At 46.0% G+C, this 27859-nt stretch overlaps 1 protein-coding gene across 1 annotated transcript; it reads left to right on the top strand.

Moving 5' to 3' along the window:
• The first annotated feature begins 2720 nt into the window (after positions 1-2720).
• LOC127307184 (probable polyamine transporter At1g31830) lies at positions 2721-4291 on the top strand. The gene has a single exon (XM_051337898.2). It carries the CDS (start codon positions 2721-2723, stop codon positions 4128-4130), a length of 1410 nt encoding a protein of 469 aa, XP_051193858.1. The 3' UTR covers positions 4131-4291.
• Positions 4292-27859: the final 23568 nt, after the last annotated feature.

Here is a 27859-nt window from a genome sequence, read left to right as displayed (position 1 = left end):
AGAACTTAGACAGCGGCGCAATAATATTTTGTATACCAAGTGAGAAGATATAACAAGGCTGACATAGTCAACTATAACCATGATTGGCATGGTGAAGTCTGGCTTTTCTGTAGGCCAGAGTGGTTATCAAAAGAAGCACCACAAATAGCATTTCCTATTTCCTCTTTTTCAGTCATTATTAAATCTGCTTCCGCTAATCTCAAAAAAAATTCTTCTTACTCTAATGATTAAATGAGTACGATAGATACCTGTCTATATAATTGATGTAGGACCACAAACTGAATTGCGAATTATTCCCATTGGTGACACCATAAGGATTGCATATTCTTTAGCCATTTCAAGATGTTCGCACTTAAATATACACAAAATCACCAGTAGTTGCTACTGGCTGCTATGCTTTTCTTCAAAAAAATCCACTGAATTTCAGTTGAGAACTTGTACCCTAAATTTACATGTTGAACCAATCTACGATGTTTGAAAATTAAAGTAGTAGCTACGAAGATTATATCTACGAACAGCCTATGCAGTGAAGTGAATGCATGGCATCTCCAGCAACGCGACCCATCTGCTTCTGGCCTGTCCAAAACGGTTCACGTGGACAGGCAAAGAGGATGCGCACGCTCCAGCGGCATGACCAAACGTACCGACTCTCTCGGACCAACCCATCCGTCCACCAAATTTGGTTAGCGAATGCGTCGGACCAAATAGCACGCGCATCCTCACGCGTCCTCCCGGGCTCTCTAGCCAGTTGCTAGCGCGTGCTCACGCGATCTCCCCTTGGCCACCCCCGAGCCCTCCCAAATGGTCAAAGCGGACCGAATGGGTCACTTCGCTGGAATCACTGACCTAGCAAACCAAACAACAGCCAAATTTTTGTTCGCGACGTGACCCAAACGGATAGGAATGGGCCGAATGGGTCACTGTTTTGGATCGCGCTGCTGGAGATGCCCTTACACATTCTATGGAGAACAAAATGTCTTCTAATCACTTTCACCTCGACCTGGGCATGGGAAACCTGGGCCGGCTGCCCAGTATGACCTGGCCCATTCCCAGGGTGCTATCGGGCTGGGCTCAGGCCAGGATTTTAGGCATGTGAGAGATGGTGGGCTAGGCTCGGGCCTTGAAAATTTTCTGTTTTGCACTAAGCCCGACCCGTCCTGGCCCAAAACACCCTCTTTTTCACGCTTCGGGCTGGGCTCAGGTTAGGTCCCGGATGACCAGGCCCGGCCTGAGAGATGAACATGTCGGTTTCACGCATGCCTCCATCATTTCCTAGCAATAAAACAACAAATCTTCCCTGCTTTTCGTCAAGTAATTGCAGAAGGCCACAATATTCCACCCGTAAGCTTGTTGTACAAATTCTTTTATTGACAATCGTTTCTACATATTCTCAAAAGAAATCCTACAGTGCGACTTGGCCACAATATGTGACACCAATCCGGCCTGGCCCTGCATACCCCCGCTAGGTCGGATCAGATTGAAGCAAGAGACCAACAGATTAACAGTCCAGATACATTGCCAATAAAAATTAATGTTTCCAAAGAGATAAAGAATCCAACATGAGCTAAATGAACGAACTTGTAGGGTGCGGGAGTAAGGTGTACCTGTAACACGAATATGAGCAGAAGATGACGCATAAAATCTCACTGCATCGACAGCAAGTCGGAACCTGATTCTCCAACTATAGAGAACATGAAGTCTTCCTTTGCAACTCTTGTAGTTGCTTGTTGCTATCAGTAGTACAGCTACACCATCAATGCAGAAGAATGGCTAACACACACGTACTCTGCATTTGCCTCTTCAAACTAATTTTGTCCTCTTGCGTGGGCAAGTGCCCACACACAAAATGCGATAGTGATGCATGCATGATTACTTTCGCCTGCTCTTCTTATCTCGACTTTAAATTGGATCATTCGCAGGCCATATCTGTTCTTCTCTTCTTCCTCACAATGCGCTATCTCAACTGCATCGGCTGTACCTGAGCATGTCCTAGCAACACCGGACCGCAGGGGATCAATTTCTTCTCTTTCTCGGTAAGGGACCCCCGTTGCTCCCATGAGGAGTTCTGACAGTTTGATTAGTTATTGGTGTTCATTTTTCTTCTCCGACTGCTAGTGATGGAAATATAATTATTCTTTCTTGCAATGCTTGAGCCTAATCACGATCATCTTTATCACTTCTTCATTGCTTTGCTACAAAATCTGGGGAGCATTTGAAGCATTTCTTGTGGTGGTGTGACGAGGGATCACTTTCAATCTAGCTGCAACTACCAATTTAAAAATAGACCTGTAACATCTTTTTTTTTTTAGGGATAGACCTGTAACATGTTAAATCCTTCTATCATTTCATTGGGTTATTATGTTCCGTCGCCATAACTGGCTGTTTCGGGCTTATTTTGTATTCGTTTTGTTTTTGAATGTCCTTCTCTTTGAACCACGATATTTGACACACTGTTTCACTTCCGCTGCTTATATTGAAATTGATTTGTACTGCACTTAGAAAAATGGTGTGTTATCTCCCGAGTTAAACATATAAAACTTGCAGTGCTTGTGTAATTTTATAGAAATATTTTCTTCTTATTCTTGCTGGTTTATTAACTATTGAGCCTAACTCTGCTTATATTGCCTTGTTTCTTTTGGGGGTCATCTTTCCTCACGTCCCAAATACAGCAACAGAGGAACACAATAACCTTAACAAAAGAAATTTTAGCCGATCTAAATATGGGGGATCATGATGGTTTCAAGCACAATGTTGTCCGTCAAACTGGCACTCCAAAGGTTTCAATTCTCCCACTCGTCTTCCTCATTTTCTATGAAGTTTCCGGGGGTCCATTTGGTATCGAGGATAGTGTCAAGGCGGCTGGCCCACTCCTGGCAATTGTGGGTGTTCTGTTCTTTGCGGTCCTTTGGGGTGTCCCAGAAGCACTAATCACTGCTGAGATGGGCACTATGTTCCCTGAGAATGGAGGTTATGTTGTCTGGGTCTCTTCGGCTCTTGGACCATTTTGGGGTTTTCAGCAAGGTTGGGCAAAGTGGATTAGTGGTGTCATAGATAATGCACTATATCCTGTCCTTTTTCTCGACTATATGAAGTCCAGCATTCCAGCTTTTGGGAGTGGACTGCCAAGGACCATGGCGTTGCTAATCCTCACAATTGCTCTTACTTATATGAACTACAGAGGGTTAACGATAGTTGGCTGGGTGGCCGTGCTTCTTGGGGTGTTTTCACTCCTCCCATTCTTTTTAATGGGACTGATAGCTGTTCCAAATATTGAGCCTTCAAGATGGCTTGAAATGGACTTGGGTAATACGAATTGGGGCTTGTATCTGAATACGCTTTTTTGGAAGATCAACAATTGGGATTCAGTTAGTACATTAGCTGGAGAGGTGTACAATCCAGAGAAAACCATTCCCAGGGCACTTTCATATGCTCTAATTGTGGTAGTTGGGGGACACCTCTACCCTCTGATCACTTGTACAGCAGCAGCTCCGGTTGTACGGGAGTTCTGGTCAGACGGATATTTTGCAGAAGTTGGAACCATACTAGGTGGATTTTGGTTGCATTCCTGGATTCAAGCGGGTGCTGCATTGTCAAATATGGGAAACTTTCTTACGGAGATGAGCACTGATTCTTACCAGCTTCTTGGGATGGCTGAGCGTGGCATGCTCCCTGAATTCTTCGCCAAGAGATCACGGTATGGAACCCCTCTGATCGGCATCCTCTTCTCTGCGCTTGGTGTGATCCTCCTGTCATGGATGAGCTTTCATGAGATCATGGCAGCGGATAACTACATCTACTGTTTCGGAATGATCCTGGAGTTTATCGCATTTGTCAAGCACAGAGTAACCCATCCAAATGCCCCCAGGCCTTACAAAGTCCCGCTGGGCACTGTCGGCGCCATTCTGCTGATTGTGCCTCCTCTCATGCTGATCGCCATGGTGATGGTGCTCGCGTCCTTCAAGGTGATGGTGGTGAGCTTCCTTGCAGTGCTTATCGGGCTTGTGCTGCAACCGTTCCTGGTGTATGCGGATAAGAAGCAATGGTTGAGGTTCTCTGTCAGTAAGGACCTGCCAGATTTGCCGGACTCCAGTGTCTTCAGACAAGATGAAATGACTCCTCTCTTGTTCTAGTTCACACTAGTAATCAAACACGTGCGCATGCACGTTATGTATAATTGTATGCGTCATTGTTCCTTCCTAAAAAAACACAAATAATCGATGTTTTTGTTTATTTTACTTCTAGGGTGGAACATCAGGTCTTCATCAAATCAGATATGAATTGAGTTGCTACATGATTGCTAGCTTCACATTACTCTGAAATTAGGATCAATTCAGAATTTTAGGCAAGGATATAGCAAGTTGACCTTTCAAGAATATAAATGATGCTTCTTTCAAGTGGTTGTTAATCAAGTAGGATCAGCAGCTGCTAACAATCATATGTAATCAGGAACAAATCTGATAAGAAAACAATTTATGAATATTTTTGTAAATTTACAAAACTGTATTTTTTCGCGAAAACGCAAAAGACTTGCGTTTCGATGATTGATAGATAAAGAAGGTTAAATATGTACATGCCCAAAAAGAGGGACAAACACGCCGCGTTACAACTCGGCCCAAGAAAAGAGAGACCCTATTCTAGGGGAGGAGTTGGTGGACACCCCAGGCTCCCGCGTCCGCCCACTGCCGCGCGTCGGTCCTGATGTCGTTGAACAAGGAAGGCACCGAAGGCTGTGCGTTGTCGAGAATCACAGCATTCCGATGTTTCCAGATCCACCACGCCATGAGCATGATTATCGACGAGGTACCTTTGCGCAGCTGGCGAGGGGTAGTTCGCACCACCAGCGACCACCACTCCGCGAAGTCACCCTCCGAAGGAGGTCCCAAGATGGATCGAATCCACGAAAGGACCTCGTACCAGACCATCCTGGAGAATGGGCATCCGGTGAGTGGATGCGTCATGGTCTCCTCAGACTGACCACACAGTGGGCATCTGGGCGCATGTGGAAGGCCCCGACGCGCCAACCTCTCACCCATCCAACACCTATCAAGGCATGCCGGCCAGATGAAGAATTTCACCCTCAGAGACGCCCAGGATCTCCAGTTTAGCTCCCAAGATGCTGAGATGATCGCCCCCTGGAAAAGGGTCTCATAGCAGGAATGGGAGGTGTACTGGCCATCCGTCGTTCAAACCCAGGCCATCTTGTCTTGTTCCGCCGAGAGCTGGAACTCCCTTAGCCTGCCCCATAGCTGTCCCACAGTGCGAGGGCGCTAGGTGCTCCAGCTATGTCCGGGATCCAAGTGCGATCTAGCAGCGCCTCACGTACCGTACGCACCTTCCTGCGTCGTTTAGGTACCAGCGCGTACACCTCCAGCGCCATCTCCTTGATGGATCTGCCGTCCACCCATCGGTCCTCCCAGAAGAGGGCGGACTCTCCATTGCCCACCACCATCGAAGTGGATGCCGCAAAGATGTCCAACTCCGCCTTCGAGAACTGCATGTCCAGCCCGCGCCACGGTTGCAAGGGGTCCGTGCGCATCCTCCACAGCCAGCGCACCCTAAGGTTGATGGCCATCCGTGCGAGGTCTGGGATTCCGAGACCACCCAGATTAAGCGGTCGGCACACCCGAGCCCAGTTCACGTGGCAGTTACCTCCCTTGGCCTCAGCCCTGCCCACCCATAAAAACCCTCGCAAGATCTTGTTGACCTGCTTGAGCGTCTTCTTGTTCAGGCCCAGTACCATCAGCTGGTGCAGCGGGATCGCCGCAGGCACATCGTGTATCAGCGCCAAGCGCTCTGCACGCGGCATCATAGATGCACGCCACGTCGGCAACTTGTCAGCTAGTCTGTCCAAGAGGGGCTGGAATGACACCACCGACAGTCGCCTGGTGGACAGAGGGATGCCTAGGTACTTCACCGGAAAAGGCGTAGCTAGCACTCCATGAGTTCCGCAGCGCCCTCAGCTTCCTCATCGGAGAAGGCAATGGGGGACACCGAGCACTTAGCGAAGTTGGTGCATAGGCCGGAGGCTTGTCCAAAGAGCTCCAGGATGCCTCGAACCACATGCAGCTCTGCCTCATCCGGGTGACAAAATATCACCACATCATCCGCGTATAGGGACACGGATGTCACAAGGTCCCGCCGCGCCAACCGTCGCAGCAAACCCAACTCGGTGGCCTTGGCCAACACCTTGTTGAGCCAGTTCATCACCAGGACAAACAACGATGGCGATAGGGGATCGCCCTGTCTCAGTCCCCTCCGATGCAGAGAAGTAAGGAGACGAGCTCCCGGAATCTCGGTCTGAACCCGATCTTCTGGAGAACCTCCATAAGGAATCCCCAGGATACCGAGTCGAAAGCACGAGCTATATCCAGCTTGAGCATCACCCTCGGCTCCTTTCCCCGCTGCAGGAATTTGGCTATCTACTGGACCAATATGAAGTTGTCATGGATGCACCGTTTGCGAATGAAGGCGCATTGGTTGCGATCCACCAGGGACTCCATCCGGGGGTAGTCTAGTAGCCAGGATTTTCGCCACCAGCTTGGCGAAAATGTGGATTAGACTTATCGGCCTGTAGTCACCTAGTGCCATAGCGTCCGGGCGCTTGAGCAGCAGAACTAGCAATGCTTGGTTGAGGCCTTGAAATCCACGCTCGCACATCGTGTATAGCTTGTCGAAGGCCGCCATGAAGTCAGCCTTGACCACACTCCAACACTTCTGCAAGAACTCAGCCGTGAACCCATCAGGTCCGGGTTACTTGCCCGGCGGCAGATGCCTGATTACCTCCCAGACCTCGTCCTCAGTGAACGCCGCCTCGAGCTCGGAGAGGTCCTCTGAGGACGTGCCCAGAAAGTCCAAGTCCAGCGAGTGCGTTTGCTCCACCGAGGTGCCAAGCATATCCTCAAAGTGTGCGAAGGTAGCTTCAGCCATGGCCGCATGGTCCGAGACACCGCGCCATTCACCCGAAAGTTGTGGATCACGTTCTTTTGGCGCCTATAGGCCGCATGCTAGTGGAAGAAGGTCGTGTTGGCGTCCCCCTCCCTCAGCCATGCAATCTTTGCCCGCTGGCGTGCCATCGTCCATTCTGTTAGTATCTCTAGCCTCACTTTCATGAAGAAGAGGATGACACTAGGAGAGTTGGGGCAATTTTCGTTGGTTTATTTCACACACATCTCACACAATGCCATAACCAACCAGAGGGTTGGGGATACAGATATATAGCTGCTAGCCAGCCACGAATATGCTAAGATGCTAGTCTAACTGCCAGTCCTTGATGCCTCTAAAAGTAGTCAAGGGTGCTGCTAACTGCCAGTCCTTGATCCCCCTAAAGGCAGTCAAAGATACTTTCCTATCCTAACAGCAGTCCTTCACAAGGACCATGTATGCGGCAGCCAGTCCTCCACATGACCATGTGCAGCAGCCTCTCCACAGAGACAACAGTACAGGGACTTTATCCAACATTCTCCGCCTAAGTCTTGTACGTCATCTTGTGGGAGCGCTGAGCCACCCCGAGCTGTACAAGTCACTGTGCACGAGCTCGAGCGTCTCCTTGGCTCGGAAGCTCGCCCGGACGTCCCAGAACTGCTCCACATGGTCGAGGCACAGCAGGCCTCGCACCATCTCCGTGTCACTGAGACGCTTCAGGGCCTCGAAGTGAGGATGCTCGAAGCGCTCGTGCCACTGCCACGCCTCGTCCTCCCGATGAGCAGCGAGACAGAGGGGTTGTGCCACCTGCACATCAAGAACATAGAGGCGATTTGTGCCTCTGGTTACCTTGGCAAGCAGGCAACGGTGGCGATCCCATATGTGTTGGGTCCCATGCTCGATCAGCACGCTCGAGCCGTTCTCATCCAGCTGTCCAGGCTGATGATGGAGTTCCTCAGCGCAGGAATGTAGTAGACACCAGTGAGAAGCCAAAGCTCTCCAGTCTTGGCTGTGAAGGTGACGGAGCCGACGCCCTTAATCTCCACGGCGGAGGCATCCCCAAACTTGACGGAGCCTCGCACGTCGGAGGCAAGGTCGGCGAAGAACTCCCGTCGACCGGTCATGTGGTGAGTGGCGCCGGAGTCGAGGCACCATGATACGTCCAATTTGCATCACTATTTTATATCATAATTTGCTGTTATTCATTGATATATTTCATATTGGGACACAATACTTATGTTATTTCATCTATTTTGCATGTTTCATCATTATTGGAGGATCAAGCACCGGAGCCAGGATTCTGCTGGAAAAAGCACCGTCAGAACGCAATATTTCGGAAGATCAACTGTGGAAGGAAATTATACCAAAAAATCCTATTTTTCAAGATGACGAAGGAAGCCAGAAGGAGGAGCTGAGAAGGCCCAAGGTGGGGCCAGACCACAGGCCGGCGCGGCCCATGGCCTGGCCGCGCCACCTTGTGGTGTGGGGGCCCCACAGCCCCTTTCGCCTCCTTTTCTTCGCGAAACCCTTCGTCCCAAAAACCTAAGCCACAGAGGGTACCTCGCGAAGAGTTACAGCCGCCTCTGCGGGGCGGAGAACACCAGAGAGAAAAGAGCTCTCCGGCGGGCAGGAATCCGCCGGGGAAATTCCCTCCCGGAGGGGGAAATCGACGCCATCGTCACCGTCATCGAGCTGGACATCATCTCCATCACCATCATCATCATCTCCACCATCATCACCACCGTCTCCACCACTAGACATCGTCACCGCCGTAGCAATTTGGGTTTGATCTTGATTGTTTGATAGGGGAAACTCTCACGGTATCGATTTCTACTTGTTGTTGATGCTATTGAGTGAAACCATTGAGCCAAGGTTTATGTTCAGATTGTTATTCATCATCATATCACCTCTGATCATGTTCCATATGATGTCTCATGAGTAGTTCGTTTAGTTCTTGAGGACATGGGTGAAGTATAAATGTTAGTAGTGAACTATGGTTGAGTAATATTCAATGTTATGATATTTAAGTTGTGGTGTTATTCTTCTAGTGGTGTCATGTGAACGTCGACTACATGACACTTCACCTTTATGGGCCTAGGGGAATGCATCTTGTACTCGTTTGCCGATTGCGGGGTTGCCGGAGTGACAGAAACCTAAACCCCCGTTGGTATATCGATGCGGGGAGGGATAGCGAGGATCTCGTAGTTTAAGGCTGTGGTTAGATTTATTCTTAATTACTTTCTTGTAGTTGCGGATGCTTGCAAGGGGTATAATCACAAGTATGTATTAGTCCTAGGAAGGGCGGTACATTAGCATAGGTTCACCCACACAACACTTATCATAACAATGAAGATTATTTAGCTGTATGTAGCGAAAGCACTAGACTAAAATCCCGTGTGTCCTCGAGAACGTTTGGTCATTATAAGTAAACAACCCGGCTTGTCCTTTGCGCTAAAAAGGATTGGGCCACTCGCTGCAATTGTTACTCTCGCACTTTACTTACTCGTACTTTATTCAACTGTTACATCAAAACCCCCTGAATACTTGTCTGTGAGCATTTACAGTGAATCCTTCATCGAAACTGCTTGTCAACACCTTCTGCTCCTCGTTGGGATCGACATTCTTACTTATCGAAAATACTACGATACACCCCTATACTTGTGGGTCATCAAGACTATTTTCTGGTGCCGTTGCCGGGGAGTGAAGCGCTATTGGTAAGTGAAATTGGTAAGGAAAACCTTTACTGTTTGTGCTGATTTTATTTCTGCCTGCTGCTATAAGTCATTATGGAGAGATCTTCTCTTCAATTTCTATTTGGGAAATCTACTACTACTGCAACGGTAGTGGATGAGGCGCCAGGTGAGGAAGTGATACCATATAAAATACCTATGAAAATTATTGAACGTGTTATGGATAACCGCTATGAAGGGGATGGAACTGTCCATCCCGGAGATCATTTACTGTTCTTACATGAATTATGCGGTTTATTCAAGTGTGCAGGTATTGCTATGGATGAAGTGAGGAAGAAACTATTCTCTATATCGCTGTGCAGTAAGGCGGCGCATTGGTATAAATTCTTGGATAAAGGGGATTCTCTTGAATGGAATGATCTTGTGCCCCGGTTTTATTCTAAGTTCTATCCTCCAAGTGAAATTCACAAGGATCGGAATCGCATATATAATTTTTGGCCTCATGATGGAGAGAGTATTGCCCAAGCTTGGGGGAGATTGAAGTCTTTAATGCTCAAATGCCCCATTCATGAGCTTCCTGGTAATGTTATTATTGATAATTTCTATGCAAGACTTTCTTTTCAAGACAAGACCTTGCTGGATACTTCTTGTTCTGGATCATTTACACGCAACAAAGAAGAGTTTAAAAGGGACCTTCTTGATCAGATCCAAGAAAATACTGAAGGTTGGGAGAACGACAAGGATAGAGAATCAGGTATAATTTATGATTATAAATGCATTGAAGCTTTTATGGATACTGATAAATTTCGTAATATGAGTGCTACATATGGTCTTGATTCTCAAGTTGCTGCAAATCTTTATAAAGCTTTTGCCTCTCATTATGAATTGCCTAAGAAGAATTTTGATAAGTATCATGAACCGTATAAAGATAAAATTGATTCATCTATTAATAAATGCGTTGTAGTTGAAATCGCTGATCATGTTATTCCCGAAGCTTATATTGAAAAAACTCCTTTCCCTGCTAAAATGAAGGAGTACTCTGTTATAAATAGTGCGGTTCATAAAAGTGAAAAGAAACCCGTAGAACCCGAAGAACAAATAAAAGTTGAACCTGCTTTGTTGCAATAGTTAAAGATCTTGTGACTGAAAATGTGGAGGATGGTCATATTATTTTCTGTGAAGATGCTTCTAATATTGTTTCACATCCTAATAAACCCAAACAAGTTAGTGTTCCTATGCTATCTGTTAGAATTGGTGATCATTGCTATTATGGTTTATGTGATATTGGTGCAAGTGTTAGCGCTATTCCTTATGAGCTTTACACGGAGATTATGCACGAAATTGATTCTTGTGAACTTGAAGATATTGATGTGGTTATTCAGCTGGCTAATAGAGAAACTATTTCTCCAATTGGTATTGTTCGAGATGTGGAAGTTTTATGCGGTAAGATTAAATATCCTGCTGACTTTTTGGTACTTGGTTCTGCTGCTAGTGATTATTGTCCTATTATTTTTGGTAGACCTTTTCTAAATACTTGTGGAGCTATTATAGATTGCAAGAAAGAGAAAATTTTGACTAAATTTGCTGGTGAATCATATGAGTTTAACTTCTCTAAATTTACCAAAACTCCTTATAAAGCTGATTTGCCTAGTAATGATTTTAAAATGGAACAGTGTGCATCTATTGTTCTTGTTCCTAATAATCCTTTGTAGCAACATTTGGAGAATAGCGAGAGTGAAGTTTTTAGGAAAGAAAGAGATGAGCTTGAGGAAATTTTTCTCCGCCAACCTATTCTCAAGCATGATTTACCGGTGGAAGATTTGAGTACAACACCGCCACCAAAGGAAGATCCTGTTTTTGAATTAAAGCCTTTGCCTGATAATCTTAAATATGCTCATATTGATGATAAGAAAATATATCCTGTTATTATTAGTTCTAAGCTTTCAGAGATTGAGGAAGAAAGGTTATTGGAAATATTGAAGAAACACCGAGGAGCTATTGGCTACACTCTTGATGATTTGAAGGGGATTTCTCCTTCTATTTGCCAACATGCTATTAATATGGAAGATGATGCAAAGCCTGTTGTTGAACATCAGCGTCGTCTAATTCCGAAGATGAAGGAGGTGGTAAGGAATGAGGTATTAAAACTTCTTAAAGCTGGTATTATATATCCTATTGCTGATAGTAGATGGGTTAGTCCTGTGCATTGCGTTCCCAAGAAAGGAGGAATGACTGTTGTGCCTAATGATAATGATGAGCTCATCCCTCAAAGAGTAGTTGTAGGGTATAGAATGTGCATTGATTTTCGAAAAGTTAATAAAGTTACTAAGAAAGATCATTACCCTTTACCATTTATTGATCAAATGCTAGAAAGATTGTCTAAAAATACTCATTTTTGCTTTCTTGATGGTTATTCTGGGTTTTCACAAATTGCTGTTAAAACTAAAGATCAAGAGAAAACCACTTTTACTTGTCCCTATGGAACTTATGCTTATAGGCGTATGCCTTTTGGTTTATGTAATGCTCCTGCTACTTTTCAAAGATGCATGTCTGCTATTTTTCATGGCTTTTGTGAGAGTATTGTGGAAGTATTCATGGATGATTTTTCCGTCTATGGGAATTCTTTTGATATTTGTTTGCGAAACCTTGATAAAGTTTTGCAGAGATGTGAAGAAACTAACCTTGTTCTTAATTGGGAGAAATGCCACTTTATGGTTAATGAAGGAATTGTATTGGGACATAAAATTTTCGAGAGAGGTATTGAAGTTGATAGAGCTAAAGTTGAAGCAATTGAGAAGATGCCCTATCCGAGGGATGTTAAAGGTATTCGTAGTGTTCTTGGTCATGCTGGGTTTTATAGGAGATTTATTAAAGATTTCTCCAAGATTTCAAAGCCTCTTACTAATCTTCTTCAAAAAGACGTACCTTTTGTTTTTGATGACGATTGTATGGAAGCTTTTGAAACTCTTAAGAAAGCCTTAACAACTGCTCCTATAGTTGAACCTCCTGATTGGAACTTACCATTTGAAATTATGTGTGATGCTAGTGATTTTGCTGTAGGCACTGTTCTTGGACAGCGAGTAGATAAAAAACTAAATGTTATTCATTATGCTAGTAAAACTCTTGATGCTGCTCAAAGAAATTATGCTACAACTGAAAAAGAATTATTAGCTGTAGTCTTTGCTTGTGATAAATTTAGATCTTATATTGTTGATTCAAAAGTTACGATTCATACTGATCATGCTGCAATTAGATACCTTATGACAAAGAAAGATGCTAAGCCGAGGCTTATTAGATGGGTACTTCTTTTGCAAGAATTTGATTTACATATTGTAGATAGGAAAGGTGCTGATAATCCTGTTGCTGATAATTTATCTAGATTGGAAAATATTGCTTATGATCCTGTTCCTGTTAATGATAGTTTTCCAAATGAACAATTGGCTGTAATAAAGGTGAGCTCGCGAGACAGTCCTTGGTATGCTGATTATGCTAACTTTATTGTTTCCAAGTACTTGCCTCCAACCTTTTCAGCTCAGCAAAGGAGGAAATTCTTTTATGACTTGAGGCATTATTTCTGGGATGACCCACACTTATATAAAGAAGGAGTGGATGGTATTCTGCGAAGGTGTGTTCCCGAACATGAACAACAAGAGATATTGAGTAAATGTCATGGTAGTGCTTATGGAGGACATCACGCCGGAGAAAGAACCGCGCAAAAGGTTCTACAATCAGGTTTTTATTGGCCAACTCTCTTCAAGGATGCGAGAAAGTTTATTTTATCTTGTGATGAATGCCAAAGGGTTGGTAATATCTCCAGACGTAATGAAATGCCTATGAATTATACTCTTGTTATTGAACCATTTGATTGTTGGGGATTTGACTTCATGGGACCTTTTCCGTCTTCAGAAGGTAACACTCATATACTTGTTGCTGTTGATTATGTTACTAAATGGGTGGAAGCCATACCTACAAAAAGTGCTGATGGTGAGACCTCTTTAAGAATGCTTTTAGACATTATTTTTCCTAGATTTGGAGTGCCTAGATATATTATAACTGATGGAGGTTCTCATTTTATTCATGGTGGTTTTAGAAAGACTCTTGCTAGATATGGTATTAATCATAGAATTGCTTCCGCTTATCATCCTCAAACTAGTGGGCAAGTAGAATTATCAAATAGAGAAATTAAATCTATCTTGCAAAAGACTGTTAATAAAACTAGAAAGAATTGGGCTAGTAAATTGAAGGATGCACTATGGGCTTATAGAACTGCTTATAAAAATCCCATGGGAATGTCACCTTATAAAATGGTTTATGGGAAAGCTTGTCATTTACCTTTAGAACTAGAGCACAAAGCTTATTGGGCAGTTAGAGAATTAAATAAAGATCCTAAACTTGCCGGTGATAAGAGGTTGTTGCAATTAAGTTCTCTAGATGAATGGAGAAGTGAAGCTTATGAAAATGCTAAACTCTTTAAAGAAAAAGTTAAAAAATGGCATGATAGAAGGATTATCAAAAGAGAATTTAATATTGGGGATAAAGTCCTATTGTATCGGTCTCGTCTCAGATTCTTTGCAGGGAAATTACTCTCGAAATGGGAAGGACCATATGTTGTCGAGGAGGTGTATCGTTCAGGAGCAATCAAAATTAGCTCTCTCCAAGGCAATGCCACGCAAGTGGTGAATGGACAAAGACTCAAGCATTATATCTCAGGTGATTCCTATAATGTTGATGTTGATATTATTCAAGTGGAAACACCGGAGGCTTTCATTAAAGGACAAATTGACAGTCCGCCAGAACTCGACTTTGAATAGGTAACAGTACTGGTAATGAAAAGTTCGCAATTCACTTTCTGAACTATATTTTTGCTATTTTTGGAAAATATGAAAAATTACGAGTTCGAAACGGAGTGGAAAAGACGCACGAGGGCGTGCCACCATAGGCCAGCGCGGCCTGGCCTGGGCCCACGCCGCCCTATGGTCTGGCCGCCTCGTCGCCCCTTTCCGACTCTGGTTCGATCTGGTACTTTCCTTTTGTCGTGGAAATTTTTGCTATATAATCCCCCGGACACCTGGAGGTCCGTATATCGTTTTCTCGACGTGTTTTGTTTCGAGCTGTTTCTGCCAGGATCTGTTTTCGGTCTAGAAGCACCATGGCCTCCAACAACAAGGGCAAGGGGCTTTCAGAGGAAGAAGTGAAGAGGGTGCCATCAAAACAAGAGCAGCAAGCCGTTGGGAGCAAGCAAATCTTGGTGGGATCTGTTGACACTCGACGTTCTTTTTCTCATAACTTGCAGGGACCCTTACCACCCGCTCTTAGCCTCGAATCCTTCCCTGTGTTGGAAGAAGCTCTACAGACTACCGATGAGTTTTGTGATCAATATCGGGCTCTAAGAAGAGAAGTGGAGATACTCCAGGAGGAGAATTGCCGTCTCCGTAGAATGCTGGAATACCACTCGATTCACATCACAAGGTCATCATCGCCAACTTCAGATAACAATGAATCTCTTCGAGTCTTAGTGCAGAATTGCCAAGCTGAGAAACTGAAGCTGAAGGAGATCTGTAAGAAGCGCGGGAGGAGTTCATCACCACCATCACCGCAGGAGTAATTCATCATCGGTATTGGCATCCCCTTGGTTTGTTCCAAGCTTGGGGGAGTGCCGCGGTATCACATCATCACTACCTTTTACTTTTTACTGTCAAGTAGTGTCATATCATGAGTAGAGAAGTTATCATATAAGATGGGTTGCAGTTTGGAAGTATCTCTCCTTTAGTTGGTTATCTATGTATCCCTTGGTGTGAGTTATCGTTATGGAATATTAATGAGAAGTCTTATCATTTACATATTGCACATCTTATTTTAGTTTGCAATCTCTATTATATGATTTACCTTGTTGCTAGTATTGGTATCACTTTGGGAGCATTGAATAAATCTATTTGGTTTTGGCAAACTTAGCATTGGTCAATAGCAACAACACTTTGAGGTTTAAGTAGAAAAGAGAAATACATGTAGTTATTTCATTGTCTTTCTTTCTTGTTAGCTCATAGCTTATTATTCTGAAGTTAAAATTGTTTGTGCTTACAAGGGAGATGCATGATTGTTTCTATCACATGTATATTTGTTTGTTTCCTTCAACTCTTATGCTTGCTAATTAGCCTTGCTAGCCAAAGACTTGTACTGAGAGGGAATACTTCTCGTGCATCCAAACCTTAGCCCAAACCTATGTCATTTGTGTCCACCATACCTACCTACTACATGGTATTTTCTGCCATTCCAAGTAAATACTTCATGTGCTACCTTTAAACAATTCAAAACTTAGTATCTCTTATTTGTGTCAATGTTTTATAGCTCATGAGGAAGTATGTGGTGTTTTATCTTTCAATCTTGTTGGGCAACTTTCACCAATGGACTAGTGGCTTCATCCGCTTATCCAATAATTCTGCAAAAAGAGCTGGCAATGGGATTCCCAGTCCCAACTTAATTAAACTAAATAGACACTCCTCCATGTTATGTGATTGATGGACGGCACCCGAAGATTCGGTTAGCCATGGCTTGTGTAAGCAAAGGTTGGGGGGAGTGTCATCATAATAAAACTAAAATAAAAAGGCACTCCTTCATGGTATGAGATTGTTGGCAGGCACCCGAGGATTCGGTTAGCCATGGTTTGTGAAAGAAAGGTTGGAAGGAGTGCCACACAAAATAAAAATAAAATGGGAGCCGCTCTTTGAAGGTTGTCTGGCAAGGGGGTTAGAGTACCCGCTACCAGTCGTTGACAACAACAAACACCTCTCAAAATGTTACTTTTATTATCTCTATATGATTTCAAAACTGAAAAGCTCTAGCACATGATTTAATCACTGCTTCCCTCTGCGAAGGGCCTGTCTTTTATTTTATGTTGAGTCAGTAAACCTATTTCCCTCCATCTCAAGCAAGCATTTGAGTAGTTGTGATCAAACCATTATATTGTGATTTGCTTTATCATGTCTTTTATTCTTCCTTGTTTAGTACAAGTTTTATCTGAATGAATATAGCTTTGCAAGTTATCAATGATCATGAGGAGACCATTATGATTGAGTATGCAAGTTGTGCCTTATAAACTTTAACATGAGAGCGTTGCTCAATGAGATAAGTATAATCTGTTAATTGTTCTCTGACCAAGAACGAAGTTTGCCATCACCAACTATGATTTCTTATGCACCTTTCTTTGTGATTACTTTATACTTGTTTCAAGTTGAGTTATATGAGGAACTTGTTTATTAGAATGTCTTGTGTGAATGAATATGATGCTTCTTGTCCGTATTTTATTTATCGACTCTTCACTCCATAAACATGTGGTCCTGTTTACCGAGTTCAGTTTCGCTTGGGGACAAGCGAAGTCTAAGCTTGGGGGGAGTTGATACGTCCAATTTGCATCACTATTTTATATCATAATTTGCTGTTATTCATTGATATATTTCATATTGGGACACAATACTTATGTTATTTCATCTATTTTGCATGTTTCATCATTATTGGAGGATCAAGCACCGGAGCCAGGATTCTGCTGGAAAAAGCACCGTCAGAACGCAATATTTCGGAAGATCAACTGTGGAAGGAAATTATACCAAAAATCCTATTTTTCAAGATGACGAAGGAAGCCAGAAGGAGGAGCTGAGAAGGCCCAAGGTGGGGCCAGACCACAGGCCGGCGCGGCCCATGGCCTGGCCGCGCCACCTTGTGGTGTGGGGGCCCCACAGCCCCTTTCGCCTCCTTTTCTTCGCGAAACCCTTCGTCCCAAAAACCTAAGCCACAGAGGGTACCTCGCGAAGAGTTACAGCCGCCTCTGCGGGGTGGAGAACACCAGAGAGAAAAGAGCTCTCCGGCGGGCAGGAATCCGCCGGGGAAATTCCCTCCCGGAGGAGGAAATCGACGCCATCGTCACCGTCATCGAGCTGGACATCATCTCCATCACCATCATCATCATCTCCACCATCATCACCACCGTCTCCACCGCTGGACATCGTCACTGATGGCGTGTAACTCACACGTTCGTTGGGAACCCCAAGAGGAAGGTATGATGCGCACAGCAGCAAGTTTTCCCTCAGAAAGAAACCAAGGTTTATCGAACCAGGAGGAGCCAAGAAGCACGTTGAAGGTTGATGGCGGCGGGATGTAGTGCGGCGCAACACCAGGGATTCCGGCGCCAACGTGGAACCTGCACAACACAACCAAAGTACTTTGCCCCAACGAAACAGTGAGGTTGTCAATCTCACCGGCTTGCTGTAACAAAGGATTAACCGTATTGTGTGGAAGATGATTGTTTGCAGAAAACAGTAGAACAAGTATTGCAGTAGATTGTATTTCAGTAAAGAGAATTGGACCGGGGTCCACAGTTCACTAGAGGTGTCTCTCCCATAAGACAAACAGCATGTTGGGTGAACAAATTACAGTTGGGCAATTGACAAATAAAGAGAGCATGACCATGCACATACATATCATGATGATTATAGTGAGATTTAATTGGGCATTACGACAAAGTACATAGACCGCCATCCAACTGCATCTATGCCTAAAAAGTCCACCTTCAGGTTATCATCCGAACCCCCACCAGTATTAAGTTGCAAAGCAACAGACAATTGCATTAAGTATGGTGCGTAATGTAATCAACAACTACATCCTTAGACATATACTCAAAGTTTTATCCCTAGAGGCAACAGCACAACACAACCTTAGAACTTTCTCATCCTTGTCCCGGTGTCAATGCAGGCATGAACCCACTATCGAGCATAAGTACTCCCTCTTGGAGTTACAAGCATCTACTTGGCCAGAGCATCTACTAGTAACGGAAAGCATGCAAGATCATAAATAACACGTAGATATAACTTTGATAATCAACATAACAAGTATTCTCTATTCATCGGATCCCAACAAACGCAACATATAGAATTACAGATAGATGATCTTGATCATGTTAGGCAGCTCACAAGATCCGACAATGATAGCACAATGGGGAGAAGACAACCATCTAGCTACTGCTATGGACCCATAGTCCAGGGGTAGACTACTCACACATCACACCGGAGGCGACCATGGCGGCGTAGAGTCCTCCGAGAGATGATTCCCCTCTCCGGCAGGGTGCCGGAGGCGATCTCTCTGGATCCCCCGAGATGGGATCGGCGTTGGCGGCGTCTCTGGAAGGTTTTCCGTATCGTGGCTCTCGGTACTGGGGGTTTCGTCACGAAGGCTATTTGTAGGCGGAAGGGCAGGTCAAGAGGCGGCACGGGGGCCCCACACCATAGGGCCGCGCGGCCAAGGGGGGGCCGCGCCGCCCTAGGGTGTGGCCCCCTCGTCGCCCCTCTTCGTCTCTCCTTCGGACTTCTGGAAGCTTCGTGGAAAAATAGGCCCCTGGGCTTTGATTTCGTCCAATTCCGGGAATATTTCCTTACTAGGATTTCTGAAACCAAAAACAGCAGAAAACAGCAACTGGCACTTCGGCATCTTGTTAATAGGTTAGTTCCAGAAAATGCACGAATATGACATAAAGTGTGCATAAAACATGTAGATAACATCAATAATGTGGCATGGAACATAAGAAATTATCGATACGTCGGAGACGTATCAGCATCCCCAAGCTTAGTTCTGCTCGTCCCGAGCAGGTAAAACGATAACACAGATAATTTCTGGAGTGACATGCCATCATAATCTTGATCATACTATTTGTAAAGCATATGTAGTGAATGCAGCGATCAAAACAATATATATGACATGAGTAAACAAGTGAATCATAAAGCAAAGACTTTTCATGAATAGCACTTCAAGACAAGCATCAATTAAGTCTTGCATAAGAGTTAACTCATAAAGCAATAATTCAAAGTAAAGGTATTGAAGCAACACAAAAGAAGATTAAGTTTCAGCGGTTGCTTTCAACTTGTAACATGTATATCTCATGGATATTGTCAACATAGAGTAATATAATAAGTGCAATAAGCAAGTATGTAGGAATCAATGCACAGTTCACACAAGTGTTTGCTTCTTGAGGTGGAGAGAAATAGGTGAACTGACTCAACATTGAAAGTAATAGAATGGTCCTCCATAGCTTTGATTTTGAAAACATGAAACAATTTTGTCAACGGTAGTAATAAAGCATATGCATCATGTAAATTATATCTTATAAGTTGCAAGCCTCATGCATAGTGTACTAATAGTGCCCGCACCTTGTCCTAATTAGCTTGGACTACCGGATCATCACAATGCACTGTTTTTACCAAGTGTCACAAAGGGGTACCTCTATGCCGCCTGTACAAAGGTCTAAGGAGAAAGCTTGCATTGGATTTCTCGCTATTGATTATTCTTCAACTTAGACATCCATACCGGGACAACATAGACAACAGATAATGGACTCCTCTTTTATGCATAAGCATGTAACAACAATTAATAATTTTCTCATTTGAGATTTGAGGGTTGTTGTCCAAAACTGAAACTTCCACCATGGATCATGGCTTTAGTTAGCGGCCCAATGTTCTTCTCTAACATATGCATGCTTAACCATATGGTGGTAGATCTCTCTTACTTCAGACAAGACGGACATGCATAGCAACTCACATGAAATTCAACAATGAATAGTTGATGGCGTCCCCAGTGAACATGGTTATCGCACAACAAGCAACTTAATAAGCGATAAAGTGCATAATTACATATTCAATACCACAATAGTTTTTAAGCTATTTGTCCCATGAGCTATATATTGCAAAGGTGAATGATGAAATTTTAAAGGTAGCACTCAAGCAATTTACTTTGGAATGGCGGAAAATACCATGTAGTAGGTAGGTATGGTGGACACAAATGGCATAGTGGTTGGCTCAAGTATTTTGGATGCATGAGAAGTATTCCCTCTCGATACAAGGTTTAGGCTAGTGTTATCACCAGATTTTGGACAAATCCAGAGGTGGGCCGTTAGAGAAATGGGCTTGGAAGATTACACGTGGAAGATCTCTGAAGCGGCCTTGCACGGATAATTTGGGCTAGTTTGCCCGTGTATCTTTAATTATAGTAGATTGTATCGTAGATTAAAAGTTAGAGTTTGTCTCGTACACGGTGGGGATATTCCCACGTTAGAAAGTCCCCTGGACTATAAATATGTATCTAGGGTTTATGGAATAAACAACAACTCACGTTCAACAACCAAAACAAACCAATCTCGGCGCATCGCCAACTCCTTCGTCTCGAGGGTTTCTACCAGGTAAGCGACATGCTGCCTAGATCGCATCTTGCGATCTAGGCAGCACAAGCCCCACGTTGTTCATGCGTTGCTCGTACTGAAGCGTCTTTGATGGCGAGCAACGTAGTTATCATAGATGTGTTAGGGTTAGCATAGTTCTTCGTATAACATGCTTACGTAGTGCAACCCTTGCATATCTAGCCGCCCTCAGACCTATCTCAGGTGTGGGGGCGGCACCCCGCCTGATCATCATTTAGTAGATCTGATCCATTACGATTGCTCCTTGTTCTACAAGGATTAGTTTAATATCTGCAATAGTTAGGCCTTACAAAGGGGGGAGGATCCAGCGGCACGTAGGGTGGCGTTCGCAAGTCCTAAACAGGATGTTCCGATGATCAACTTCATTGTTGGTTTTTAGGCCTTGTTTAGGATCGGCTTACGATCACCGTGCGTGGCCGCGAGGCCCAACCTGGAGTAGGATGATCCGATTATGCGGTGAAAACCCTAAATCGTCGTAGATCTCATTAGCTTTATCTTGATCAAGCAGGATCACCAAGTATTCGTGCACCCCGTACGAATCATGGGTGGATCGGCTCTTTGAGCCAATTCACAGGATAACCTGAGAGCCGATCGAGGCTCGTATTTAATGTTTACGTGTATGCCATGCAGGAAACTAAGCGAGGCATCCCCATCACCTTCCTGACCAGGTATAGGTCAGGTGGCACGCCCTTGCACTTCGCATCGCCGCGTGTGACCAGAAGAGCATTGTGGGCCGTCGCTCGGAGGGGTCTCAGCCAGCCGCAGCTCTAGGCTCTTCCCGGCTCTACGGTGTTGACAGGCCGCTGCCCGCCGGTGGGTTTTGGCAGTCAACACATTCTGGCACGCCCGGTGGGACAATCGTCTACATCAACCACATCGCCATCTACATCTGAGATGGCGGACGGCACGCCAGTCACCTACGAGGAGCTGCCTGACGAGCTCAAGAAGAGATATGACAAGATCAAGGTCACCCTCGAAGCCGACCTCATCGGCTCTTTTCAGAGAACCCGTTCCCATGGCATCAGATGGAAGGGATTCTCACCGCAAGGTGCACTCGATGGGATAGATCTCTCTGCCCCGTCGGAGGAACGCACCAGGGGCCTGCGGCAGGAGATCAACTACTTGGTGGCTCACTCGCTACACCGCCACTCTGAAAACCTAGTCAACGTGTTGGAGCGTGTCGCTCTGCGCGTGATCCAGGAGATCATGAGCCACCAGTACTCGCCGTCAGGACCAGCTCTCGGGACGCATCAAGGAGAGTTGCCACTCCAGTCCCGTCCACCGCTGCCGTATGCGTTGGCAGCACCAGCTGAAGTGCCGGCTACACCGGCATTCGTAAATCTACAAGATCGGTGGTGACCCTTGTGACTACCATTTCGTGGCAGAGGCGCCTAAGGAGGTCCCTCAAGGATACGCGTGCACGTATGTGCCAGATTGTGGCAACTGGGCACTCTCAAACCAGGCCACAACATCAGGGACTCCGGCGAAAACAGGAGGAACGTCAGCGACAGAGCTTGAGAAGCAGACGTGGCTAACTAAGTACGCCACCCCGACGAAACTCCCGAGCCCAGCTCCTGCAGTTGGCTCAGAGCTGGAAAAGCAAACATGGCTGGCTAAGTACGCCACCCCGGTGAATCTTCAGAGTGCATCTCCTGCAGCCAGCACAGCGGATCAGATCAGTACCATACTGAGAGACCAGTTCGGCATGGTGCCGAAAAGAAGGGCAATCGGCTATTCCAAGCCGTACCCCGACGAGTACGAGATGATCCCGCTGCCACCTAAATATCGGCTCCCTGACTTCTCCAAATTCAGTGGATCAGATGGCTCCAGCTCCATCGAGCACGTCGGCCGATATTTGGCGCAACTAGGACCGGCTTCAGTGTCGGATCAGCTACGCGTGAGGCTCTTTTCACAGTCCCTCACGGGATCGGCTTTCGGATGGTACACCTCTTTGCCAGCAAACTCCATCCGGTCTTGGAAGCAATTGGAAGAACAGTTCCCTATGCAATACCATTCAGATGCTTCCGAGTCTAGCATTGCCGATCTAGCACAACTACGTCAGAAGCGCGGAGAAACGGTGACAGAGTACATCCAGCGCTTCAGGAATCTTAGGAACCGATGTTATTCGGTTCGTATAACTGAAAAGGAAGCAGTCGAGTTGGCAGTAGCTGGCCTTGCAACACAGCTCAAGGACATGGCCTCCCAAGCAGATTATCCCTCGCTGGCGCACATGGTTCAGAAATTATCAACATATGAACAGCGCCACCCGGACCTGTACCAAGACAAGTTCAAGCGTGCAGTAGTCTTGGTCGATGCAGAGGGAGACGAAGTTCCTGCGGGAGACCAAGAAATAGCAGTGGCTGAGTGGACTCGGGGAGGAACCCCCGTGTCCTGCAAATGGGTAAAGCCACCAGGGCCGCCCAGGGGATTTGATTTTGACGTGACCAAGACTGAACAAATCTTCGACCTCCTGCTCAAGGAGAAACAGTTGACGATTCCTGAAGGTCTCAAGTTCCCCACGGCGCAAGAGCTGAACGGAAAGCCATACTGCAAATTCCACAACTCGCTCTCCCATGCTACCAACGACTGCAGGGTGTGGCGTCAGCACATCCAAGCGGCGATAGAGAAGGGGCGTCTAATTTTCAACCAGTACGCCATGAAGGTCGACACCCAACCCTTCCCCGCCGTTAACATGGTAGAAGTCACCTATCCTGAGGGTTGCCAGCCAGGTCCCTCGTTCAGCATCAACATGGTAGGACCTGGGAACCACTCTGGCAAAGATGGAGATGAGGGCAGCTGCTCTCATAGCAAGGACACAGAGGAGGCCGCTCCACGCGATCGGCTCCATCATGATGGCAAGCGCTACGTCACAGAGGGAGAGGTGAAGAACATAAGATATCAACGACCTCTCTCTGATCGCCTCCTCAACAAATATGTGAGTCAGTATGACCAACGCCGACGGTCCGATTATGATGATGAAGGAAATCGTCTGGCTAGAGAAGCCAGAAGACATCGTCGGCATGATCGCGATGAGGAGGAACACGAGCGCAGGGCCACGGACAGGTCAAGGGAGCAAGATGACAACGCCAGACACTGGGACTGCCCTTTCTTCAGACACTGCTGGGATTCAGGAATGAGCCGATTGCCCACAATCGGCAATTGCCCAGAATGCAACAAGAAGAAGAAGGAGGCAGCCAACGTATCTGTGTTCGAGCGCTTAGGGCCTCTCCCGCCACAAAGCAAACGCGCTGAGTCACCTCGTTGGGCAGATCTTGAGGATTCCGAAGACGAGGGACTAGAAGAAGAAGAAGACAGGTGCCACCGTCCAAGGTGGTGCCCTGACGGACTCAGCCGTTCACAAAAACGCAGGGTTCAGCGGTTGCGCGGACTGGAGGAAGCCGAAAGGTTATACCTGCATACGCTAAGGAAGGCACGGCCTGATCTGGCTGCGAAGGTTCAGCGAGCCCTGGATGAAGAGGGTCGTTCACGAAGGATGGAGTGGTGTCCCAAGCAAAAGAAAGCCGATGATGAAACATCGGCTGGCACAAACATGGTGCTCGTCTTGCCGACAGAGCTTAGTGCTCCACGATTATACGATGCACTCAAGGTGGACGACAGCAGGCGCATCAAGTCAGAGGTTGGGTTGGTTTTATCCAGCCTGACCGAGTAGCAAGATTAAACCAATGAGCAAACCAGGCGAGGCTGATCCTTGTGATCGGCCCCAAAATTTATGGAGGGACATTACAAAACCTTCATCGAACAAGCAATGTGGAGGCCGATTCCAGCAATCGGCCAAAATTATCCTCTGCGCAAATTCTGCTTGTGTTCAGCAACGGTCCACTGGGCGGCGGCCACGTCGGCAGATGAAAGTCAGCATGAATCTCTGCGAAGCCGACGTGCAAGTGCAGTGCCCTGACTAACCATGAAAGCCGATATCTGCAGTCATTTGGCAGATTCGGCTCGGGGGGCATATAGTCAGATGAACATGTGTAGATGAACATGTGCAAACATGCGTGCAGTGGAACATTGGGGGCCGATTAAGGAAAAATCGGCCAAATAAAAAAAAAGGACCAAGGCCTACTGGTTATGTGCTCAAAGTTTACATCAACATCGACGTTCAGTAGAAGAAAGCTGATCAGCGACCTGTGCATCCTCGCCGGTATTCTCGCCTTGATTAAGGCTCGGGGGGGGGGGGCAGCTCACCCTGAAGGTTCTCTGCTTTGGGGAGCCGATTTTGTTGAAATCGGCTAACTCTGCATAGGCGGCACATTCGGTTGATCTATTACCGATTCTCGCCTTGACTGAGACTCGGGGGGCAGCTGGCCTGGTGGCTGCTCGAAAGCCGATTGGAGTCGCATTCGACTGGCTCTGCATTGTGATCTCCTCTGAATCAGGATAGGAGGCCGTCGGTTTTTGTTTTTTACAAGTTTGGACCGTCCTGTCGCTGCAAGAGGAGGAAAAGGACTAGATTCTCAAAATAGCCGATGAGTATTCATCGGCTAAGGGATTGCGGGAAATTATGGTCAGACACCAAATCGCAGCCTGAAATTGAGAAGTTCTTGGCCTACGAGCTAATCGACATGGGAGTCCGGCTTCATGGGCGTCCAAAAGAGAAGAAATCCGATACGTTGCTATCGGTCTTGGCATGACGGGCGGAAGGAATGAAATTGGAGGGATTGAAGGATGAATCAAAAGAACAATTTCATTAATTCAAAGGAGCGGCTTTACAAGAAAGAGCCGATGGCTCTCAAAAGAGGGATCTGGTGCCTAGTGCACTGCTACTACTAGTCCTATTCTACTAGTCGTCGCTGTCCTCGTCATCACCGCCGTCGATGTCGTCGGCGCTGCTCCCAGGAAGCTCCTCATCACTGCTGCCCCAGCCTGTGGCCAGAGCCTCTTCCTCCTCATCATCATCATCATCCTCGCTGTCCGCCCAGGAGCGGAAGCGCTTGGTTGGCGGGTACCCGGCGGAAGAGGAAGATTCATCTTCCTCCTCCTCTTCTTCTTCTTCGTCGTCATCTTCATCCTCGCTGTCCGCCCACATGCGGGAGCGCTTCTTCGGCGGGAGCTTGGCGGAGGAGAAGGTCTTGGCCTTCGCTACTTCTCCTTCTTTCTTCTCATTATCGGAGGAGAGGGGGTTCACCTCGGAATGAGGCTTGTCCTCGTTCTTCTTCTTCGGCGAGAATTGGGGAAAGAGGTTTGAGAAGGAGGAGGAAGAGGAAGACATGGCTGAGGGAGAAGAGGGTTTTTTGGGTGCCGATGGCTGGAACAGAGGAAGGGGATGAAGAAAGCTAATCGATCGGCACAGTTAAATAATGAGGAGCCTGGTGGAAATTTACTGTCATTACAGTTTCCAAGGAGATGACGCCAGAGCTATCGAATTTTGCAGAGAAGCTGAGAAGACAGGGCATAATGATAACGGATACTGCAACAGCTCTGCTCTGCCACGACATGACCCGACGAAGGAAAGCATAATGATTTTGGAAAAATTATTTCCAAAACCAGGGGGGCATGTGTTATCACCAGATTTTGGACAAATCCAGAGGTGGGCCGTTAGAGAAATGGGCTTGGAAGATTACACGTGGAAGATCTCTGAAGCGGCCTTGCACGGAGAATTTGGGCTAGTTTGCCCGTGTATCTTTAATTATAGTAGATTGTATCATAGATTAAAAGTTAGAGTTTGTCTCGTACACGGTGGGGATATTCCCACGTTAGAAAGTCCCCTGGACTATAAATATGTATCTAGGGTTTATGGAATAAACAACAACTCACGTTCAACAACCAAAACAAACCAATCTCGGCGCATCGCCAACTCCTTCGTCTCGAGGGTTTCTACCAGGTAAGTGACATGCTGCCTAGATCGCATCTTGCGATCTAGGCAGCACAAGCCCCACGTTGTTCATGCGTTGCTCGTACTGAAGCGTCTTTGATGGCGAGCAACGTAGTTATCATAGATGTGTTAGGGTTAGCATAGTTCTTCGTATAACATGCTTACGTAGTGCAACCCTTGCATATCTAGCCGCCCTCACACCTATCTCAGGTGTGGGGGCGGCACCCCGCCTGATCATCGTTTAGTAGATCTGATCCGTTACGATTGCTCCTTGTTCTACAAGGATTAGTTTAATATCTGCAATAGTTAGGCCTTACAAAGGGGGGGAGGATCCAGCGGCACGTAGGGTGGCGTTCGCAAGTCCTAAACAGGATGTTCCGATGATCAACTTCATTGTTGGTTTTTAGGCCTTGTTTAGGATCGGAAACTACGATCACCGTGCGTGGCCGCGAGGCCCAACCTGGAGTAGGATGATCCGATTATGCGGTGAAAACCCTAAATCGTCGTAGATCTCATTAGCTTTATCTTGATCAAGCAGGATCACCAAGTATTCGTGCACCCCGTACGAATCATGGGTGGATCGGCTCTTTGAGCCGATTCACAGGATAACCTGAGAGCCGATCGAGGCTCGTATTTAATGTTTACGTGTATGCCATGCAGGAAACTAAGCGAGGCATCCCCATCACCTTCCTGACCAGGTATAGGTCAGGTGGCACGCCCTTGCACTTCGCATCGCCGCGTGTGACCAGAAGAGCATTGCGGGCCGTCGCTCGGAGGGGTCTCAGCCAGCCGCAGCTCTAGGCTCTTCCCGGCTCTACGGTGTTGACAGGCCGCTGCCCACCGGTGGGTTTTGGCAGTCAACAGCTAGCAAGGCTTATTTGAAACAAACACAAGGATGAACCGGTGCAGCAAAACTCACATAAAAGACATATTGAAAACATTATAAGACTCTACACCATCTTCCTTGTTGTTCAAACTCAATACTAGAAATTATCTAGACCTTAGAGAAACCAAATATGCAAACCAAATTTTAGCATGCTCTATGTATTTCTTCATTAATGGGTGCAAAGCATATGATGCAAGAGCTTAATCATGAGCACAACAATTGCCAAATATCACATTACCCAAGACATTTATAGCAATTACTACATGTATCATTTTCCAATTCAACCATATAACAATTTA

Source organism: Lolium perenne, chromosome 6 (assembly GCF_019359855.2).
Source record: "Lolium perenne isolate Kyuss_39 chromosome 6, Kyuss_2.0, whole genome shotgun sequence".
Classification (NCBI taxonomy): Eukaryota; Viridiplantae; Streptophyta; class Magnoliopsida; order Poales; family Poaceae; genus Lolium; species Lolium perenne.
Note: the sequence above shows the minus strand (reverse complement) of the source record. Positions and strands in the feature narration are given on the sequence as shown.

Bases quoted from the DNA above. Each gene is read 5' to 3' on its own strand.
- LOC127307184 (XM_051337898.2), top strand. From the start codon at position 2,721: ATGGGGGATCATGATGGTTTCAAGCACAATGTTGTCCGTCAAACTGGC.